Genomic DNA, 21,137 nt, shown 5'->3' on the forward strand with positions numbered 1-21,137 from the left:
ATGATGTAAGACTTAAATCAAATCTTCCCACTAAAACTAATTTTATTTCTATGTAAATATATTTTACTCAAATGTTCACATTCACATGGTTATTTTATATGAGACTAGAAATGAGCTGAAGCATGAAATGAAATTAAATATTATAACAAATAACATTAATATTAAATATTACTTTACTTATCAAATTTATCTCAATTAATTTAAAAAAAAATTGTAGAGATTCTTACTACTCAAATGCAACTTATCAAAAAACAACTTATATATATATATATATATATATATATATATATATATATATATATATATATATATATATATATTACAATTCAAAATATGTAACAACATTTTTTTTTTCATAAATTATCATATGAAGATTTTAAAAAAATATATATTTATTTTACCAGTTTCTATTTCTGGAATAGGTGGTGTAACTTCAGCAGGTTTTAATGGTGTTGCAAGTGGTGTTGATGGTCCATTTACAAGAACAGTTCCAAGGTAATTAAGCAATTTTTGAGCTCTGTTCTGTGTGGGTTGAAGAGCAAATAACTGTGGATTTTCATCAATAAAATATGTGTCAACAGAACCATTGACAAATTTCTGATTTTCCAATACGTTTAACAAGAATGGTATATTTGTCTGAAAAATAAAAAGGCCATAATATTTATGGTAAGTAGATTATAAAGTTATAAGTTTTAATTTCCTCAATAGTAAGTGCAACTGATAAAATTTTCTATTAAATTTAAAGCCATATATTACAATGGAATTGCTGACATCCATGGTATACTGGTAGCATCTCAGTCTTGCATCCAGTAGGTCCAAGGTTTGAAGTGTTCAGGATTTGGAGTGGATTGCCCTCCCATACAACAATGTTTAGGTGGTACCAAGAGTTTGAAAGAGGAAATTTTGGCTCTGAGAACACTCCAGAGTCAGGTTGACTGTCTTCATCTACGACTGAGGGAAACATGCTGTAGTGAAAAAATGCTTGATTCAATCAGGCGTATGACCCTCCCACCAAACAGAGGTATCCTTGGGTAGTTTGTACTATTCTGCGAGATCACCTTCAAGTTAGAAAGTTTTGTACTCTTTGGGTGTCGCATTACTTGATGACGATCATATGACACATTGTGTTTCATGGTGCTGTGAAATGCTTGAAAATGGGCAATCTCCTTATGTGAACAATACTGAGACAACTGACAAAACTTGTCCGTACTATATGATGTTTAGACCAAGGCTTAGAATAAAGTGTGATTGTTCAAAGATGAGGAGAACCAAATGGCTATTTGAAAATCTAGATTAGTGAAGATGAGAATGGTGGACATCTTTTTTAGTGTGAGAGAAGTTATGCAGCGAGTTGCGTTGGGAACTAAGAAAACAGTTAGTTACAGGGAAGTGTTATATTGAAGAATGCCTGCCTAAAGTAGTCAGAGCTCTTAGGAAGCTGCACCCAAACTCATAGATGGACACATAGTTTCTTCACCGCAATAATTCTACCGTTTAGTAGAAACACATCATTCTAACGTTTTCTCTGAGTATTTGGCCAGCTTTGGAATAAAACTGTTAGAGCACCCTTTCTACAGTCCTGACCTCACCCGTGTGACTTTGTGATTTTCCCCCAGATGAAGAATTAAAAAGAAGGCATTTTATGAGTGATGTTGACCTCATAAGGGCTTGGGACGATAAGTGTGCCCAGATCTTTGACGAAACATGGCAGTGTTCCATTGAAGACTGATTTTGAAGATGAGAAATGTATATATATATATATGATGGAAATTATTCTGAAAAATTATAAAAAAAAGTCATATTGCAAATCTTTCCTAGTTTTGCAACACTAGTAGCAAATTTGTTACTTACAATGCACACGTGAATAAGCAAGAACGGTTTTTTCAAAATTCAATCCCCACTTCTTTAAATTGAGTATATGTTTTTTGTTTTTTTCCTCTATCTCCTTTGGTTTGAATATTTAAAAAAAAATTTTTTTAAGGTTATACTTCTTATATAGAGTTATCAAGAAATGTCTACAGGTTTTTAAATTATAAACCCCAAACCTTAATGCAAAAAAATTCTTTGATTTTGAAGATGAGAAATGTATATATATGTGATGGAAATTATTCTGAAAAATTATAAAAAAAAGTCATATTGCAAATCTTTCCTAGTTTTGCAACACTAGTAGCAAATTTGTTACTTACAATGCACACGTGAATAAGCAAGAACGGTTTTTTCAAAATTCAATCCCCACTTCTTAAAATTGTGTATGTTTTTTGTTTTTTTCCTCTATCTCCTTTGGTTTGAATATTTAAAAAAAAATTTTTTTAAGGTTATACTTCTTATATAGAGTTATCAAGAAATGTCTACAGGTTTTTAAATTATAAACCCCAAACCTTAATGCAAAAAAATTCTTTGATAGTTTTCTTTTTCTTATTTTAAGCTTTATTGAAGGGGGTGTTAGATTTAGATTACTATACTTAAGCAAATTTTTTAAGTTTAACCTATATATGAATATTTTAGAAAAGGGTTTCTTAAAAAAATTTAAAAAAGCACTTTATACTTGTCTACATGCCTTTGGAATATACCAAACCTTAATGCTGTGATCAGATGAAACATTTGAGAAAACCTATGGTAAGTTACTATGTTTATAACTTTTGGTATGTCCTATTAAATAATAAAACTGAAATTAAAAAATATGTTATTTCAATTACTTCATAATAAATACAAAAAAATCATGGTAAATACCTTAACTCCTCTGACACGGAATTCACGAAGAGCACGATTCATTTTAGAACATGAAGCTTGTAGATCAGCAGCATGTGCAATAACTTTGACTAGTAGAGAATCATAGTATGGAGAAATTATAGCACCAGCAAAAGCAGAAGCACCATCCAATCGAATACCCATACCCTCTCCACTTCTGAATACCTAATAAACAAAATAAAAAGATGTATTTAATAAAAATTTCAATTAACTGTACGTTTGTAAAAACATTTATGATTCTGGATGTACCATGGTGGATATAAGATGTTTAATATAACAACAGTATATTCCTTGTATACATGCTGGCATTTTTAGTATTTTTTGGCTGTATATATTTTTAAAAGTAATATTTTTAATTTTCATATTTTAATTATATTTTATAAATAAATTTGCTGATGACAGAGCTGATGCTATGAAAATACTTCAGGCAAATAGGTAAGTGTTGTTACTTTTTATGAACTCTATCTGGTAGCATAAAATTATTATTATATATATATACATTTTGTTTGTTACTGTATTGTTAAAAAATTCAAAACATACAGTTCATGTGGCTATAACAGATTCTAAACATCTGGTCCTTATTGTCCCAATTAAAGAAATTTGGAAAAAAATTAAATCTGAAAGATATATAATGTTGAAAAAATGAATCATATCTATTGAACAAATTGCGACCAAGTAATGTGTATAATAAAAGAAATGTCATGTATAGAAGATGTCAACAATTATGTACTATGGGCAAAAAGTAAATGGATTAATAAAACGATATTTAATAGTAAATAGCTTAAATAATTTTATTTATTTTTATTTTCCTGGCGAATACAACTAGAACAGCTATGTTAAATGGCAAAGTATGGTGATCTTGTCAAAAATAAGATATTTTGTTTTAGGGTCCAACTAGTTCATCCAGACTAAAAAAAATGTATGTATGTACATATATGTGTCACACTGCCATATTTGATTTAATTCTTATTTTTTACTTTTTAGAGGGTTTTTCTAATTTGTTTCCTTTTTTTATTAATGTTAATATTAATTTTAGTTAAATAAAAGCTTTTTTAAAAAAATAATTTTTTATATGTAATCAAATATATTTTTGTAATTTTTTTATTTTTTACTTTTTAGTCTTAATGAACAATACACTTTTTATATCCAAAAAAATATTCTTAATAATATTTATATCTGAATCAAGTTTGTTTATTAAGACTAAATGTAAAAATATTTATTTTTACACATCGAAGTTACGTACGTGAACCAAATTTCAATCATTTTCATATGGTAGTTGATGAGAAATAAAAATTTTAAGCAACATGCATGAATTAGCGTAGGGGTAGCATGTGGAGGGGGGGTCATATCAAAATACCGACACTGTAGCATTGTATTGTCATCGAAGTTACATACCGCTTAAAATATCTATGTAGTAAAGTCCACAACAAATATCTTTGTGGAAATCTATTATGATAACATTATTTGAATATATGCTGTATTTCATAGGGCTACAATTTACAATAAATAACTTAAGTATAGATCCTCTGATCGTTATTAAAAATAAGTTAATTTAAATTAAAAAATATTTTCCTTCATAAAAAAATTCCTTTTCTTCCCATGACCACTCAAATTTAGGCCATTGATTCACACTGTTTTCTGTTATGAAGGGAGTAGTAAAAGGATTTATTCTGGTATTATAATTATTCAAATAATTTTATTTTCTGAAATAACCTTTTATAAATTTTAAAGAAACATCCTGCAGTTTGGTATATCAAAATAAACTATTTGTACTGATAAATAAATACAAAGTTCATTAAATAAGTATGAAATGATCATGAGATAATTAATGAACTGTACTACATCATATATATTTATAAAAGAACACCCTGGTTTAAAAAATCTTTATTAAGTCATTAAATATATCAAAAGTGTTCTGTTTGAACATTTTTGGTAAATTAAAAAGTTTTTTGTGAATGAATTTGATGTTTATACATCATTATTTGGCAACCCTTCATGATCTTTGATTGAAAATTGCACATGGATTGAAATGAAAAGTGTCATCTCAATACCATAGCAAAAAGCAGAATGCATAATGTTCATTAAAAATAAATCAATAGTTGCTATTCAATGAAATTTTTGCTATGAAAAACAGGAAGTCTGTTAAAAAGGAAATACTGTGGGGGAGAAGTTTGACTGTATTAGAACACATGGATAACAAAGATCATGTTGGTAAGCGCCTTCTATAATTAAAATTTGTTTTCTGGGAATGGATTAGTTATTTCCATCAAAGGTTATACCTCATTATAATAACTTTGCGAATGCTGTGGTGTCCGATATTCAATTTCCAAACAGACATATTAGAAGAAGAGGGTAAATATCAATATATTATATTACATATCAAAATACCGACACTGTAGCATTGTATTGTCATCGAAGTTACATACTTGAATCAAATTTCATTTATTTTCATACAATAGTTCATGAAAAATAAAAATTTTCAGCAACAAAATTTAGCATAGTGGTAGCATGTGGGGGTGGATCATATCTAAATTCTAACACGTAGTATTGTATTGTCATCAAAGTTACATACGTGTACCAAATTTCATTGATTTTCATATGATAGATCAAAAGATATAGCAGTTGCAAGATTTGATTATAACTAAAGCACGTTAAATAAAAGCTTATAAAAAATCAATTTCAATTTTTTTTTCAGAGGCAATTCAGAAAATTTTATTAAAGCAAGTTTGTTACAATGCATAAAAGAATAAGCAAGAAATGTTTTTTTTTCAAAAATCAACCACCACCGCTTAAAATTGAAATTTATGTTTTTTGTTCTATCTCCCTTTGATTTGAATATTTAAAAAAACGTATTGTTTGTACTTCATATATAGAGAGCTATCAAGAAATGTCTACGGTTGTTTTAAATTATAAACCCTGAAACTAAAATGCAGAAAATTTTTTGAAAGTTTTATTTCTCTTATTTTAATTTTTATTTAAGGGGGTGTTAGATTTAGATTAAATTTTACTTAAGCAAATTTTTTAAGTTTAATCCGTATATGAATATTTTTGGAAAGCGATTTCTTATAATTTATTCTCCTCCTGTAAAAACTATATATTCTATTATTTATTTTTTTTTTGTTCTAAATCTTCAAATTTGTATTATTAATAGCTAAGAAACTCATGCAAAACTTTGCCAGCTTTTTTATTTCCTTAAGAAATGTGACAAATATTTATTATGTTTTATACTATATACCTGAAAATTATCAATGAGACATCAATGAGTAACCACCAATCCACTACTTTCACTTGGTTCTCATTATCAAAGTACTTCCATTTTGAAAGACTAGAACAATGAAATACTGATTTTGAAATGCTTTCTAGTTTTTCTAGATTAGAACAACATTGTCCGAGTTAAACTTATTTCTATAGAAGTTGATCAACTAAAACAGTAATTTATGCAGTATAATTTTATTCATATAAATATAGTTGAAAATTACACAAATTGTTATATTAAAATTTTTCTAAATTTTCAAATTACAGATAAATAAAAAATGGCAGGTGAACATTTTATTTATAGTTGCATTATTGTTTAAATATTTGTGAATGAATTCAAAAATATATAACTACACCATCATAATAAATACAATAATCGGTAGTATAATGTTTATCAACAAAATCAGATTTTCAGAGAAATTCTAATTTTCATAACATATAAAAAACTCTTCTAGTATGAAAGGGTTAAATATGAAAATTTCTTAATAGCTAGGTATACCAATCACAAATTACTGCTATAAGAGCATGAAAAAACTTTCAGAATGATGAAAAAATTCATGAAAATTGCTGTTACACATGTAACAGCAAAAATATTCTCCTGAAACTTTTTTTTACTGTTAATATCAGCTGTCATCAGTGCCAAACAAAAATTGAAATTAAGATTAACTGCATTCAATTTTTTTAAATTAAATTCATACCTTAACTAATTTTTTTATTGCAAATAAAACATTATATAATATGATTATGCATTACTTCAATTCTTCCTGTATCAGGTTGAAAGTTCTTAGCAGGATCCTCAGTAGTTACACGGCACTGAATGGCAAAACCTTGTGGTGAAATCTTTTCTTGTTGAAGACCAAGCTCTGGTAAAGTCATACCTTCAGCAATTTTGATTTGTGACTGAACCAAATCAATTCTGAAAATTACAAAATTAGATCAGTAAAACAAACATTTTTTTTTTCTTTACAGTGAGTCTTATTCAAACTTATCATTCAACATTCAACCATTTTTTCTCAAATTTTATTACTCTGAAAGAGAGATTTTTAACTTCTTACATGCACTTACTTGATGATTTAAAATGCTGTACATATTGTTAAAAGATAACAGGTAACAGATTAGCTGTAAAAATGAAGCGTTCTTTGATGTAAATTTTAAAAGAAGTCACAAAATATTCAATTAATGAACATATATTGTAATTAATTTTTTATAAATATCATTAATTTATTCTGTAATGTTTCATAAGAACAATACTGGAGTAGTGCTGCAGATAAGCATTTACTTATTCAAGTAGAAAACAAACCAACTGAGGCCACATCGAATGGTCCTTGGTTCTGTCTTATCCCAGTTTGATTTTTGCTTCTAATTAACAACACAGCCTATCACGGTAAAATAAGGATCTAGTACAATTACATTCATATTGTCACTTCATGAATAAGGAAGACAATTAATTAGAGTTTACTATTAAAAAAAACTCCAAAAGATATCTCAGAGCCTTCTGGATGTTAGAAATTCATTACAGAAATAATTCTTTTAAAATAGATACTGTTCCTGACTGGTGATATGAACCCATTTACCATGTGTTTATCGGAGTACAACTACTTTGACCATGTGGTCAAAGTAATTTACTCTGGTACGTGGTTCTGCAATTCAGAAGCAGATATTTGCTAGCCATAGAAACTTATAAAACATTTTAATTTAAAATAATAGATCTATGGATAACTTATACAGCTGCAAGAGATATCTAATTTCATATATTTTCTTTGCTGGTTAAATGTTTTTGTACATTCTAATCCACCAAAAACTAAGAAAAGGGGAAAAGTTAGACATTTCCAGATTTTACTCATTAAGAGTTTTTTGCATGTGTTCAAGGGAGAAATTTGAACTTGAGATAACATAAAAATACATGCATACCCTTATATACCCACCAAAACATGTTTGGTGTAAACACAGAATTTTTAAATAATATTATTTTCTGCAAATTATTTAATATTAAACATTGTAGCTTAGTAAATATTGTATTCTTTTTCAGTAAGTAATTTAAAAAACATATACATATATATATATATATATATAAAAACAAATTTTTATTTTGAAGCAATAACCTCAGTTCTTTGACACATTACAAGCATTTATCAATTGCAACATAATATAAGAAAAATTAATAAATAAATTTTTTTTACCCAGTAATTTCTTCAGTTACAGTGTGCTCTACTTGTAAACGAGCATTTACTTCAATAAAGTAAAAATTTCCTTTCTCATCACAAAGGAATTCTACAGTACCGGCATTAGAATATCCAACATGTTTTGCTAATTTAACAGCTTTGTCTGTCATGGCTTGTCGAACCTGAAAATATAAGAAATAAATTTACTCTTAATATGATAGAATTAAAATAAGTGGAATTATTGGTGAAGAGAATTTTAGAACAAAGCTGAAAGAGCAGTGATGAAATAAATCTATGGTTAGAAAAAAGTTAGTACTTTTTGCAGTAAATCATATAGGAGTTTTAAAAATTTTAAACATTTCATATATAGTAAAAAAAGCTCTATTAAACAAATTTCTACTTGTAAACTAAAGCCCCAAAATAATTCATTTTCAATTAAACAAAAACATTTAATTAGTCTGTTCATCAACCTTATAAGAACTTAGTTTCTAGCTCTATTAATATATTATTTCAAAGGATTATTTCATACAATTGTACTCTGTTATTGTGCGTTGCGGTTAAAAAATATACAGTAAATAGGAACAATACTTATTTAGATGTAACTAAATTAATTTCAGACATAAAAAGTCACACTCTCTATGAAATGAATGGATGAAAACATCTGATAAAAAAATCATAAAAAGTTTAAGATCTATCAGCTACAGTTGTATAGATTGCTAATTTGTAGTCTTTAGCTTGTTTTATTTACTCTTACTAGCTAGAGAATCTCTTGCATCAGTAGCAGGAAAGTACAACAATCCAAGTTTATGTATATCAGGTTTCAAAGACAGAACTGTTTTCTTCAAACTGAATATCATATTAGAGATTCTTAAGCTTTATTTTCCCAGTTAACTGATGAAAGAAATAACCTGTGTAAATTTGTAATAAATTTCAGATAATGATTCTCTAAGTTTAAACAATATGGCACACTCTTCTTTTACCTGTTCCACAGGTAAAATTACTTTTCATTTGGATATCTGGGGGAAACAAGATAAGTTGAAGCAAAAATGAAAAAGTAATGTAGAAACTTAGTAAAATTAATCCAGAACAGGAAAGGTAACTAGCCAGAACATATCATTATAGGAGAATGATTGATTAAAACAATACTAGATCAGTAGAAAGCGCACATGAAGATGCATATTTTCTGGAACCAAAAGGCCTCTTATTCAGTTTCATGTGAAGTTAAATGACAATAAATTTATAGTCTTATTGTAAAACAGTTAACTAGCTTTATTGCAATACAAAACAAACAACATGGTCTTTATCAAGCAATACTTTTTTTTTTTAATGTCAACTTTAGTCCACATTTAGCCATAACTAATCAATCTCTTCTTTAAAAATTTGGCTAGGAAGTATTCAAACATCCACATACAGTCTAGAATTAGATTCTAGTTGCTTTCATAAATTATAACAGTTTTTGGCAGCAGTCACTTTGCAAGTGAGGATGAGGTCACAAAGCTATCACAGAGTGGCTGGCAAAGCTAACAATATGTTTCTATAATTCTGAAGTAGAAAAACTAATGATAAATTATGGTAAGTGTAAATTTAAATGATGTATACTGAAAAATATGAATATTTAATTACCAAATAAATATTTTCCAAATTTATGATATGTTTTTATTTATAATATCCAAACAAAATTTGTTTCATTTCTGAATGATCATCATTCTTTAAACTGATATGAGTTCCCAAACAACTAGTTCACTAAAAAACTGGGTTTAATTCTTTCTTATATGGACAATTTTCATATTAATGTTGAAGGCTTGTTTACAAGTAACATGGAATAAATTGAATAAAAATACCTTAACTTTAAATCAAGAATTTAAATAAAAACTTCTGGATTCTCTTAGTAACAATTACAAAGTACAATAAACATAGACTTTTTAATTTAACTTAATACTTAATGAAAAAAAAAAAACTATGTTGCTACGTTTTATTTTAAAATGTATTAAAATGACATTTCTTAAAATACTGTCGACCAACTGAGAACCAAAAAAAAGTATTTCATAAAATACGAAAAGCTAAGCATCTTCTAGAGCGTTTGTGTATTTAAAAAATATCAAGTTTTGTGAATTAAAGAGTACTTTGCTAAATTAATTAATTTTAAAATATTAATTAGTTTTCAAATTATCAGATTAATTTTTTACATATGTTATATATAATACAATACACGTATTAATGTAAACACTTAATAAGAAGATTACTGTTTATAGTTAAAATTATAATTACAGTTTAACTGGTATTTATTATCTTATTTATAGGAAATAATACAATATAAATCTATTTTATTATTTTAATTTAAAACATTTCATTACTATATTAATATTCTAAAATGAAAAAAATATTTATTATATTATATTTACTCCCAATTTCCTTGGTTTCACTGAACTTATGTACAAGTAGAAGGGCATTTTATGGTCAAATATCTTTTCTTATATTGGATGAAAAAAAAAATATTAGAAAAAATGAGTAAATAAATAAAATTGTAAAAATTAATTTTTAATATTGATTGATAATGACAACAGAAAGTAATCAATTAAGTTTACCTTAGGATCAAGGTGAGGTGCTGGAGCAATCTCAACAACTTTCTGATGCCTTCTTTGTACTGAACAATCTCTCTCATATAAATGTACAACATTTCCGGCATTATCACCAAGTAATTGTACTTCAATATGTCTTGGTCGTTCAATAAACTTTTCAATAAACATAGCACCATTACCAAAAGCAGCTGCTGCTTCTGAAGAAGCACGTTCAAAATTTTCTTTTACTTCCTAAAGAAAAAAAGAAAAAAATATTTATTTTAATAAGATATATTAAAAAATTTCTAGTTTCTTCAAGTAAAAAACAAAAATAAGCTATATGTCATATGCATAGACTGTTTTGATATCTGTGTATTGCAAGGTAAACACCTGATGATAAGTAATCACACATACACACACACACATATATATATATATATATATATATACATACACACACACACACTCACACATACACATCAACATATTAACTATTGTGTTAAAAAATGTAATGCATTGTAAAAAAATTGGTAAGAAAATAATATGGTAAGTTTATCTTTCCTAATGCTACTGTGATTTGGTGATTTACTTTTCACATAATATTAAATATACATATAAAATTATTTTTTTAATAAATAATAAAGAAAATTAAAAAATAAAGCAATCTCAACAAAGGTAAACACGGGGTTTTTTTAATTAACAAAATGTTTATGGAACTGCAGCATTGTTTAGTTTCCTTAAAATGTGTTACAAAAATTTACTTCAAGAAACAAAGACCTACCAATCTGCTTTATTATCTACATTCTAGTTTTCTCTCTCTTGGTCTGCTACAGTGTGTCAACTGGCAACACAGGACTGAAAGCCATAGTCAAATATAGTAGCATACTAATTCTATTCATTGCGATCAAGCAAGAAACAAGACCATTAACTATTTAAAATATAATTATAGAGAATAAAATAAAAAAATAAACTAATTAACTTAACACTATGATACTAACCTCCATTTTCCTGACAACTCTCATACCACGTCCACCACCACCATAAGCTGCCTTGAAGATTACTGGTAATCCATGTTTCAAACAGAACTCCATTGCTTCATCGGTTGTTGTTATAGGTCCTGGAGTCCCTGGTACGATTGGTACTTCTGAGTCAATAGCCGCCTGACGAGCTGCCACCTTCAACACCAATGTTCAGTAGCGAGTTTTCTACAAAATTCACATAACTGACAAATCACCCCCTGCTAATTTATAACCTAACATCATATCATTTCTCATGATTTTTTCTAAAAAAGAAAATAAAGTTATAACGGAGAAAAAAAGCCTACCTAAAATTCAATGTGATATGATTTCAAAAAGTAAAGACTTTCCCCAAAAATATTTAAAAATATTGCATTAGATTATTAATTCAAAAGGAACAAATACAACTTTTAAATAAACACATATAATTAATAATAAAAATGAGAATTCTGAAATCTATAATTAATGATGGAAATAAAAATATTTAATATTACAGTAACAGGCATAAAATTCTAATTCTGCTTATTAACGATATTATTTTAAAACATTAAAATATTAACATATTATTTAAAACATTAAAATAACAAGATGATAAAAAGCATACAATAAAAAGACTAGTAAATATTAAATGACCAATTTTGAAAAATAAACTACTATAATTAAATAATGGAAATATCTAAAGTAAAATAGTCATTAAATCTCTATTACAACAAATTTTTATGTAAATTTAATAAAAAAAAAAAATGGATAAAATTTTATAGCAACTACAAAAAAGATTGCAAAAACATAAAATGAACACATAAAATAATAGTTCATAAATCTTTTCCATTTGTTCTACTTATAATGTTAATATAACTTCCTTTTATTTATCTGAAAACATCCAAAAATATTTTACTACTAAAATTATTTTAGCAAGTCTTTAAAGTTTTATCATCATGGAACACTATCTTCCCTTTTATCTTTACTTTAAAGAGAACAGATTATAGAAGAACTATGATTTATGATTGCTGGTTATACTTTATTTAGATATGAAATATCACATTTACATACAAATGAGGCACAAAGATAAAAAAATATTCATTTATAATTATTTAATTTATAGCCAAGTTGATACTATTCCAATATATTAAATGTTCCAAATTTTTTATGGTATGAAAACAAAAATCTTGCATCTACAATTACAAAAAAAAATCCTAATAAAATACGGATAGGCTCTTCTAATAAATTAATTGGTTGTCTATGTATTACGGTAATTCTTTACTATAAATAAAACAACAGAAATCAAGAGGATAATAAAAATCTAGAAGCTGGTAACTTTAAGAGACATCGTTGATGAAAAGGAAATGTCCTTTCTAAAAAAAAATTCAGATTTTAATGAAGTAAAGGATCAGTGGGAAGCGAGATCTAGGAAAATCCTGGCTAAATAATATGTGGCAAAACTATAAAATTAAAAATTCTCTGTAGCTATTGTCAAATAATGAAATTCAACACATTTCACAACTTTCACTGACCAGATACTGAGCTCAAAGATCAAAGAGTAAGTAACTGAGTCAAACAAGCTGAATAAAATGAGAAAGAGTAAAAAGTGTGTATTTTTCTTGTTCATTAAAACAAGAGTAGATATACATCTCTATCTTGCCTGAGACCCAACTCATGAAAGATATTCTTGCATAGATTAATCGAATTTCATGTTGTGTACTAATAAAAACAATGAAAAAGGCAATATTTTCTCTTTTTACTTCAGTGATAACACTGGTCTACATGATTTTTGTCTCACAAGTACCAATAGGTATAATTAATGCAGTTTTTTATCCTCTTTTCAAATATATTTGGGATTTAATATATTTGGAATTTCTCCATCACCCACAGTTTTTTTGTTATTTAAATCTTTTTAAAGTGTTTTAAAATGTTTTTTCATCCGTTTGTCCATTGTCAAGTAAAAGCTCCTAGAGCACTGTAAATATGATGAAACCAAATGAGCTAATTCAAGGGGTAGCATTGCTACTGTTGTGCAGGCTCAGATGTGTATAGACATGTACAAATGTGATCTAGTCTCGCACACATTTATCAGAATGATGCCGGTTGTGAGATAGTAATGAACCAGTACACACGCAATTGTAAGTGCTTTGTGTCTGAATTATTGTGTATTACATATTTATAACTTTATTTCTTTTAATAATTAGTCTTAGTTAAAATGCCTAGAGTTTGTTTAAATCATCCTAACAATTTTTGTAATGAATGTGGTGAAGTGATGCTCAAGTCCCAAAGGCAAAAACCTTACTCCATTAGTAAAAATGTGTTATGAACTTTATTTTGGGTGTAAAGTCAGTGACCAAACAAGAGCCTGGGCTCCACATATCTGTTGTTTATTGTGTTCTAGGCTTCTCACTGCATGGAAAAATGGCACATGCCACATGCCATTTGCTATCCCTATGATTTGGAGGAAACCCAATGATCACTCTTCTAACTGGTATTTCTGCTTAACAAACATTAATGAGATTACGTCAAAATCAAAACATACAGTGGTGTACCCTAACTTGCAATCTGCAGTGAGACCAGTTCCACACTGCAAAGAATTGCCCATACCAAAGTCTCCAGAAAATGAATGTAGATGAAGAGAACTAAGAGTCTGATGGAAGTAAGGAAAAAAACGGATCCTGGTGATACAACTTTTGAACAAAGTAGTTCATCTGAGCCTCATTTACTAACTCAAGAAAATCTTAACGACTCATACGAGATTTAAAGTTATCCAAAAAACAGCCTAAAATGCTTACTTCCCGGCTAAAAGGATAGAATCTTCTTCAAAAGAATAAAAAGATATGATCTTATCATAATCGTCATTCTGAATTTAAACACTATTTTTCTGAAGAAAATGGTTTAGTGTTTTGTAATGACATTTCTTCTTTTATGAAGACACTTTGTAATGAACATTACCCAACATAATGGCGCTTGTTCATTGACTCCTCTAAAGTTAGTATAAAGCTGTGATTCTGCAAAATGGCAAACAAATCCCATCAGTACCTGAGGCTCACTCTGCTAGTATAAAAGAAACATATGAAAACTTTATATTGGAAATGCTACAACATGCAGTGTGTGAATGGAATATTTGTGGTGATTTGAAGGTAACTGCACTTATTCTGCAGCTTGGTTACACAAAGTACTGTTGTTTTTTGTGAGTGGGATAGTTGGGACAAAAAAAAACATTTTATTAGAAAAGAATTGCCTAAATGTGAATCACTCGAACTTTCCTAAAATTAGTAATGCAAAAATTAAATAAGGAATATTTGTGGGTCCACAAATACGATCACTAATAAATGATGAAAAGTTTGAGGAACTATTGAATCCACTGGAGAGAGCAGTTTGGCAAGAATTCAAAAGTGTTACTCAAAGTTTTTGGGAAATCAAAAGGTGGAAAATTACTGTGATATTGTCAATGATCTTATAACATCTTATAAAAATTTGGATTGTAATATGTCCTTAAAAGTACACTCCCTGCACTCGTACCTAGATTTCTTCCCAGAAAATCTTGGTGCAGTGAGTGATGAGCACAGGGAACACTTTCATCAGGAGATTTCAGCTATGGAAAAAGAGGTATCAAGGCAAATGGAATCTTAATGTGCTGGCCAATTATTGTTGGACCATCAAGAGGGATGCTCCACAGGCGAAAAATAGCAAAAAATCATCATTTCTTACTTCTTGACGAGTCAAATGTTTGGATATTGTGTAGTTAAGAATGCAGAAAGTATTAAAATGTATGAAATTATAAATGCTTGTCTCTCAGAATCCTTGCATGATAGGGGAAAACTGATATCATATTTGAATTCAGGAGAAAAAATACTACCAGAATCAAATTTTTTTTTTCCTAACAAAAAAAATAATTATTTTTTGTTCCCCAGTGTAATTCTAGTTATATGTTAACATTACTTTAGTAAAACAAAGTGAAAATATTTTTAAATAGAATTTATTCTCTTCTAACTTTACAAAAAAAATAATATAAAGTTGACAACTTACTAATATTATAGGATAGTCATTTACAAAAAAAGTAATCCAAAGAAACATTTATCAATATTAACAAAAAAATTGTAGATAGACTTTATCAGTAAAAAAATTATTTCATAATTGTCTTACCTTGTCGCCCATCTGTTGAACAACAAATGGTGATGGACCAATAAATCTAATTCCTGCATCAATAATAGCTTGTGCAAAATCACTTCTTTCAGAAAGGAACCCATAACCTGGATGAATGGCATCAACATCATTTTCCTAAAAAAAAATAAAATTACAGAAAACTGTAAAACAAATGTTTTAGTTGTCAATAACAAATAAAATGTCTACTGATTATCTCCTCTTGACAGAACCAACTTAGCAAATAGTTTTTTTATGATTAATTTATCAATAAGCTTGAAGCTTAACCCAAACAAAATAGCAAATGACTACAGAAGCATTAAGAATAAAAAATATTAAAATTAAATGATTAATGTAAAAATTAATTTATTTCAATACAATTACAAAATATTAATAAAAAATAATGCATTAATGTTCTAAATGATAAGAAACTGAAAGTTATAATATTATTAAATAATATTAAAAACTTTTTGAAGATTTTTAAAAACTTGCTTTATACTTTTTAGTCATACATTAATCAAATTATATCATACATTGCATGAGTTTACACAGTAGGTTAATTTGGATTTAAAAATCCTGCATAGCCATTTTGCAGATTTTGCAATTTTTTACACCCACACCCTTAATTTACCTCCGTATGGGGGAATGTTTGCAAAAGTAATGGTGGAATATTGTATAGTCACTCAACCTTAGTAACTGTGAAAAAAATTTCATCAATCGACAATGTCAGAAAATATGTTAAATTAAGGTGCATCCTTAATTTAACATACATACTTAATTTTTTATACTTATTTTTTTTTTTTACATACTTAAGGTTTGTCCTCAAACCTTACATAGGTTTGAGGACAAACATGAAAAATTTTGAAAAGACATTGTGAGTTAAAGTAAAGCAAATAAAAATTAAAAAGAGAAATATATTTACCTTAGCTACTCTAATAATTTCTGGAATGTTGAGGTAGGCTTGTACAGGAGGAAGTCCTTTACCAACAAGATACGATTCATCAGCTTTCTGACGATGCATGTGCATTTTATCTTGTTCTGAATATATGGCCACAGATTTGATGCCCAATTCTGTACATGCTCGGAACACACGAATCGCAATTTCTCCTGGAAATATTTAATAAAAAAATATTCAATATCTTACAATATAGAATAAATTAGATCTATTAGTTCAGAATCTTGTGGTATGGTTAGGGCTGCTGGTTGCCAATTAAGATTATATATATTTTTTATTTTTAAAGTCAATTCAAAATATAACATGCAAATTTCCATGTTATGTAAACATTTTTTTTGTATTACTTTAACATACTCTAAGTAGTAGGAACTATTTACATCTAACAACCTTGTAAAATGAAATCTAGTAGCCTTGAAAAGGATAAAAATTATAATTTTATTAGTCAATCTAAAACTGATTTGTATGCAGCTCATGATATTACAGATCAAAAGGAATATTTACAGAAAATTCAAGTTTAATAGACTATTGCTTTTATAGTTATTCTTGGTCAATTTCTGCAGATAAACGTAAAATCACTTTCTAGCCTTGTTATAACTTCACAACCTTTCTTTCATTATAATATAACTTGATGATCCTCTCTGTTTGTATCTCTACCGACCAGATATAAACACAGGCACAGACATGAAAAATAGTATTTTGTGCAACAATTTTCTTCAAAAGATGACATTAATAAATTGTATATCTAATAGTACATTTTTTAATTAACCTTAATGGTTTATTAAAATAAACTAATTGAATTTCTTGAATTCTTAAACTTAATCAGATGAACCGTAGTTAAAAATAAAAATTCTTTGAAATTAAATTGTATACCAGTGATAGTATGAAAGGTAAAACAATATATAAGTGACATGGTCTTATCTAAAAAAAAAAATATGTAAATTGTTTTGACTAAAAAATTTTGAAACTGAGATTAACTGTTAACGTGTAAAAAATACTTTTTCAATGATACAAAATAATTATATTTAATTTCATAAAATAATCATGAATTACTTTCTAAATGACCTGATTCCATAACATGTTACAGAAATTACAGAATAGAAAATCAACTGTGATAAACACACTTTTAGAATAAAAAGTCGTTTTGTTGTTTTAAAAATCACAAATATGTAAAATATAAAGAACATATGATGTAAGCAATACCAAACTACATCATAATAAATCTTTACATATCATTTCTCAGATGTGGAAAAACACATAATAAAATATTTAACATGACATGCAACTTGGTCACACAACATATAAAACTAATTACCATTCAGAACAGTAAAAAAATTAAAAATTTATAAATGTACTAATCTTGAAAAAATTATAGGCTAAATGAAACATAACATCAATCAGTTATATTATTTGGTCTCATATCTAATGCGCTCCTAACCACTTTATTAAAAGTGCCCTTAACAAAACTATTGAAGAATAGAATATATCATAATCTTCAGGAATTTTGAAAATTTTAATTTTATTCTTAATTAATAAAAAAATAAGCCGTCTGTCATGATTTTTAAAATGTAAAATTATAACAATGATTTTATTATGCTGATTACATGAATTATTTCAAATTTACTATTTACCCCAATTTTCAAGTTTAATTTTATTTTACTGCTTTTTCCTTTTCTACAATGTTTCTTGCTTAATCTAATTTAATTTCATATATAGCAGATAAAAAAAGGGAACACTATTTCAAAAGATTTTACATAAATTTTAATAATCCAGAAGTCCCAAGGTCTGAAACTATCATGTAGTTTATTTTTAACTATTTAACTGCAACTATCATTTTTATTTAATCGTTTAACTATCATATAGTTCACTTCTTAGATGTAAAAAAATGCCTCATTTTTATAATTTAGTATAGAAAAAAATTAACTTATTCATCTGTAGACATTTTAATCTGTTCCCAATTAAATGTTAAAAAATGATTCCATATCTCATCTGAATTAGCTAAACTTAATTGTTATACATTAGCTAACATAACTGTTGTCTTGGCCGTGTACCATAAACCACTTTGATAAGTTTTTAATTTGCATGTTGTTAATTAGAATGTAATTTTAAATCTTTATGATCATCACAAGTGAATCTTGTAAGATATTATAAACTACAAATAAACAAGACTTATTTTCTGAAATGCAGTAAGAAAATAAGTGGTGCAAATTATCTTTATACAGAACTCTGAATAATACAAAACTGAGTCAATAATTTGTAAAATTTAACAATGATCTTTGTTAAAAGAGTCCTTAACCCCAACTGATCTTATTAAAGGAATCTTATTTGTCAATATCAGGCTTCTTATAGGAAACAATATCGCATTTTAAGTAATTAAACTTGCAAAATTAATAATCAAACAAAAACTTAGCAAATAAGCTACCAACTAATCAGTAAACATAACTAATAATATGAATAATAAAAATATAAATAAAACCTGCCTCTATTAGCAACTAGAACGCTACGAATTGGTTTATATTCAATGTCTGGTGAGTATTTTCTCACCATTGACAGATTAATAAACTGTCGTTTAAGTTGGTGGCGCATTGCGCATGTTATCCCTGGACCTCCCAACATTTTGATACTGCTTCAGCACATCTGCAAATAAAAATAAAAATACGTTAAAAATAATCAAGAATAATTTTAAAAAAAGTTTACATAAAATTAATGTCAAAATCTAATACATAAATGCAAAAGTTTGTGGCGAGTTCTGTCTGTCCATTTGCAACAGCATCAAGTGAAAACCAAGAAACCTATTGCTTTCAGATTTTCAAGATACATTCATGGATCCCAGAGAAGGTTTTAAGCCATAATTCTAGGCCCTAGTACCCTTTGGGATGAAGTTGTGAAGTTTTCCTCATCAAAGCATGTACTTTAGTTACTGCTACTTTGTCTTCTGTAATTTAGATTCTTTTTCAGGCATTTGTAAAGTTTGTATACCCAGGAAAGCAGAGCCCCTCGGGCTAGACAGGAAGGTCAAGCAAAGCCAGCACTGACCAACTAGTTTGGTTTAAAATAATCCATTACGTCATATCTTATCTATCAGTAAACTATTTGAGCCATCCACTTATGAGGTAAATGCTGTGAGTAGGTGTGTATGTGTTTTCCTTTTTCTTAGAAAAAATCATTTTGTTTTAGGCCATATCGATTGTTGAATAAAGGACACAAGTATGTTCCACAAAGTTTATATTAAATAATAAATTTATTAAAATAAATTTCAGTACTATATGAAGTTTTTTCCATCCCAATTTGGTAGAGTTATCACATAAATCTATTTTGTGATAGGAAGTACAAACAAACATTTTCTAAAAAGAATTTTTTTTTTAATTCCTGAAAAGTTTTTATTTGATCACTGATGCCCTTCATGCATCGATTGAAACTAAAATTGTATTACTGTACGAGATTAAAACTGTTATGACCACTTGAATATTTAATCATTTTATTACATTGATAGACATAATTTTTGTTCCCTAACATGCGATAAATGATTTTAATTTGTTTTTTGATGCTGAAAAGAATATGAACTCAGAATCTTTCTATTACCCTCCATTTTTGAAAAAATTAAAAATTTTAATTAAAGGATTTTTTTTTATTTTTCAACGTATAATTATCATTTTAAGCTCCTATATTGTATTTTCTTAGTTCATTTTTTACTGTTTAACCTTGTTAACATAATTTGTAACGTATAAATAAACAATACTAGACAAAAAATTAAATCATATCAGAGTCATATTATGACATCATATCAAATACTGAAGAGTGAGCCTTCATGAACAAGATTAATCATGTCTGTGCAGGTCAAAACATGTAGCTAAAAACACAGCTGTCTTGTTTGTATTAAGCACTGGATTTAGGAATGATTAATCTTGTTCAGTCTTATTCCTGTCTTAAGTTTGTTAACAGTGCAGTGTCATAATGCCTCGAAATTGTGTAAAATGACGTGGATCCCTTTTTTATGTATGTGGTGAGTTTACCATAAAATTAAATAGAAAAAACATTACAACTTTAATTAAAAGAGCATATCATTTGTACTTTCAGTGTAAAATTGGTTATCAGAGTAAGACATGGGCTCCTCATATAGTATGCACTAATCGTTCTGTATATTTAAGAGGATGGCTGAAAGGAACATGAAAGGCTTTGCCATTTGGTGTACCTAAGGTTTGGTGTGAACTAAGGGTCATGAAACCGATTGTTACTTTTTTTTAACAAGTGTGTCTGGAATTTCTAAAAAATCTAAACATACTGTAAAATATCCTTCATTGCAATCTGCAATCAGGCCTGT

General features: G+C 27.6%; 1 protein-coding gene across 7 annotated transcripts in view; it reads right to left on the minus strand.

The window, feature by feature from the left end:
• The window catches only part of PCB (Pyruvate carboxylase), a 225,975-nt gene that overhangs the window by 36,224 nt on the left and 168,614 nt on the right, over window positions 1–21,137 (minus strand). For 6 of the 7 annotated variants that reach the window (XM_075377320.1, XM_075377319.1, XM_075377324.1 and 3 more), the window contains 9 exons: window positions 19,297–19,453; window positions 16,787–16,971; window positions 15,868–16,002; window positions 11,722–11,898; window positions 10,751–10,975; window positions 8,184–8,347; window positions 6,757–6,919; window positions 2,731–2,913; window positions 402–636 (listed from right to left, as the gene is read on the minus strand). In XM_075377320.1, coding sequence (XP_075233435.1) covers window positions 402–636; window positions 2,731–2,913; window positions 6,757–6,919; window positions 8,184–8,347; window positions 10,751–10,975; window positions 11,722–11,898; window positions 15,868–16,002; window positions 16,787–16,971; window positions 19,297–19,432 — 1,603 coding nt within the window. In that variant the 5' untranslated portion in view covers window positions 19,433–19,453. Of the gene's footprint in view, window positions 1–401; window positions 637–2,730; window positions 2,914–6,756; window positions 6,920–8,183; window positions 8,348–10,750; window positions 10,976–11,721; window positions 11,929–15,867; window positions 16,003–16,786; window positions 16,972–19,296; window positions 19,454–21,137 lie in introns of those variants that run through there. The other variant, XM_075377325.1, reaches the window with a different exon arrangement.

The sequence above is a fragment of the Lycorma delicatula genome, chromosome 10, assembly GCF_047948215.1.
Source record: "Lycorma delicatula isolate Av1 chromosome 10, ASM4794821v1, whole genome shotgun sequence".
NCBI lineage: Eukaryota > Metazoa > Arthropoda > Insecta > Hemiptera > Fulgoridae > Lycorma > Lycorma delicatula.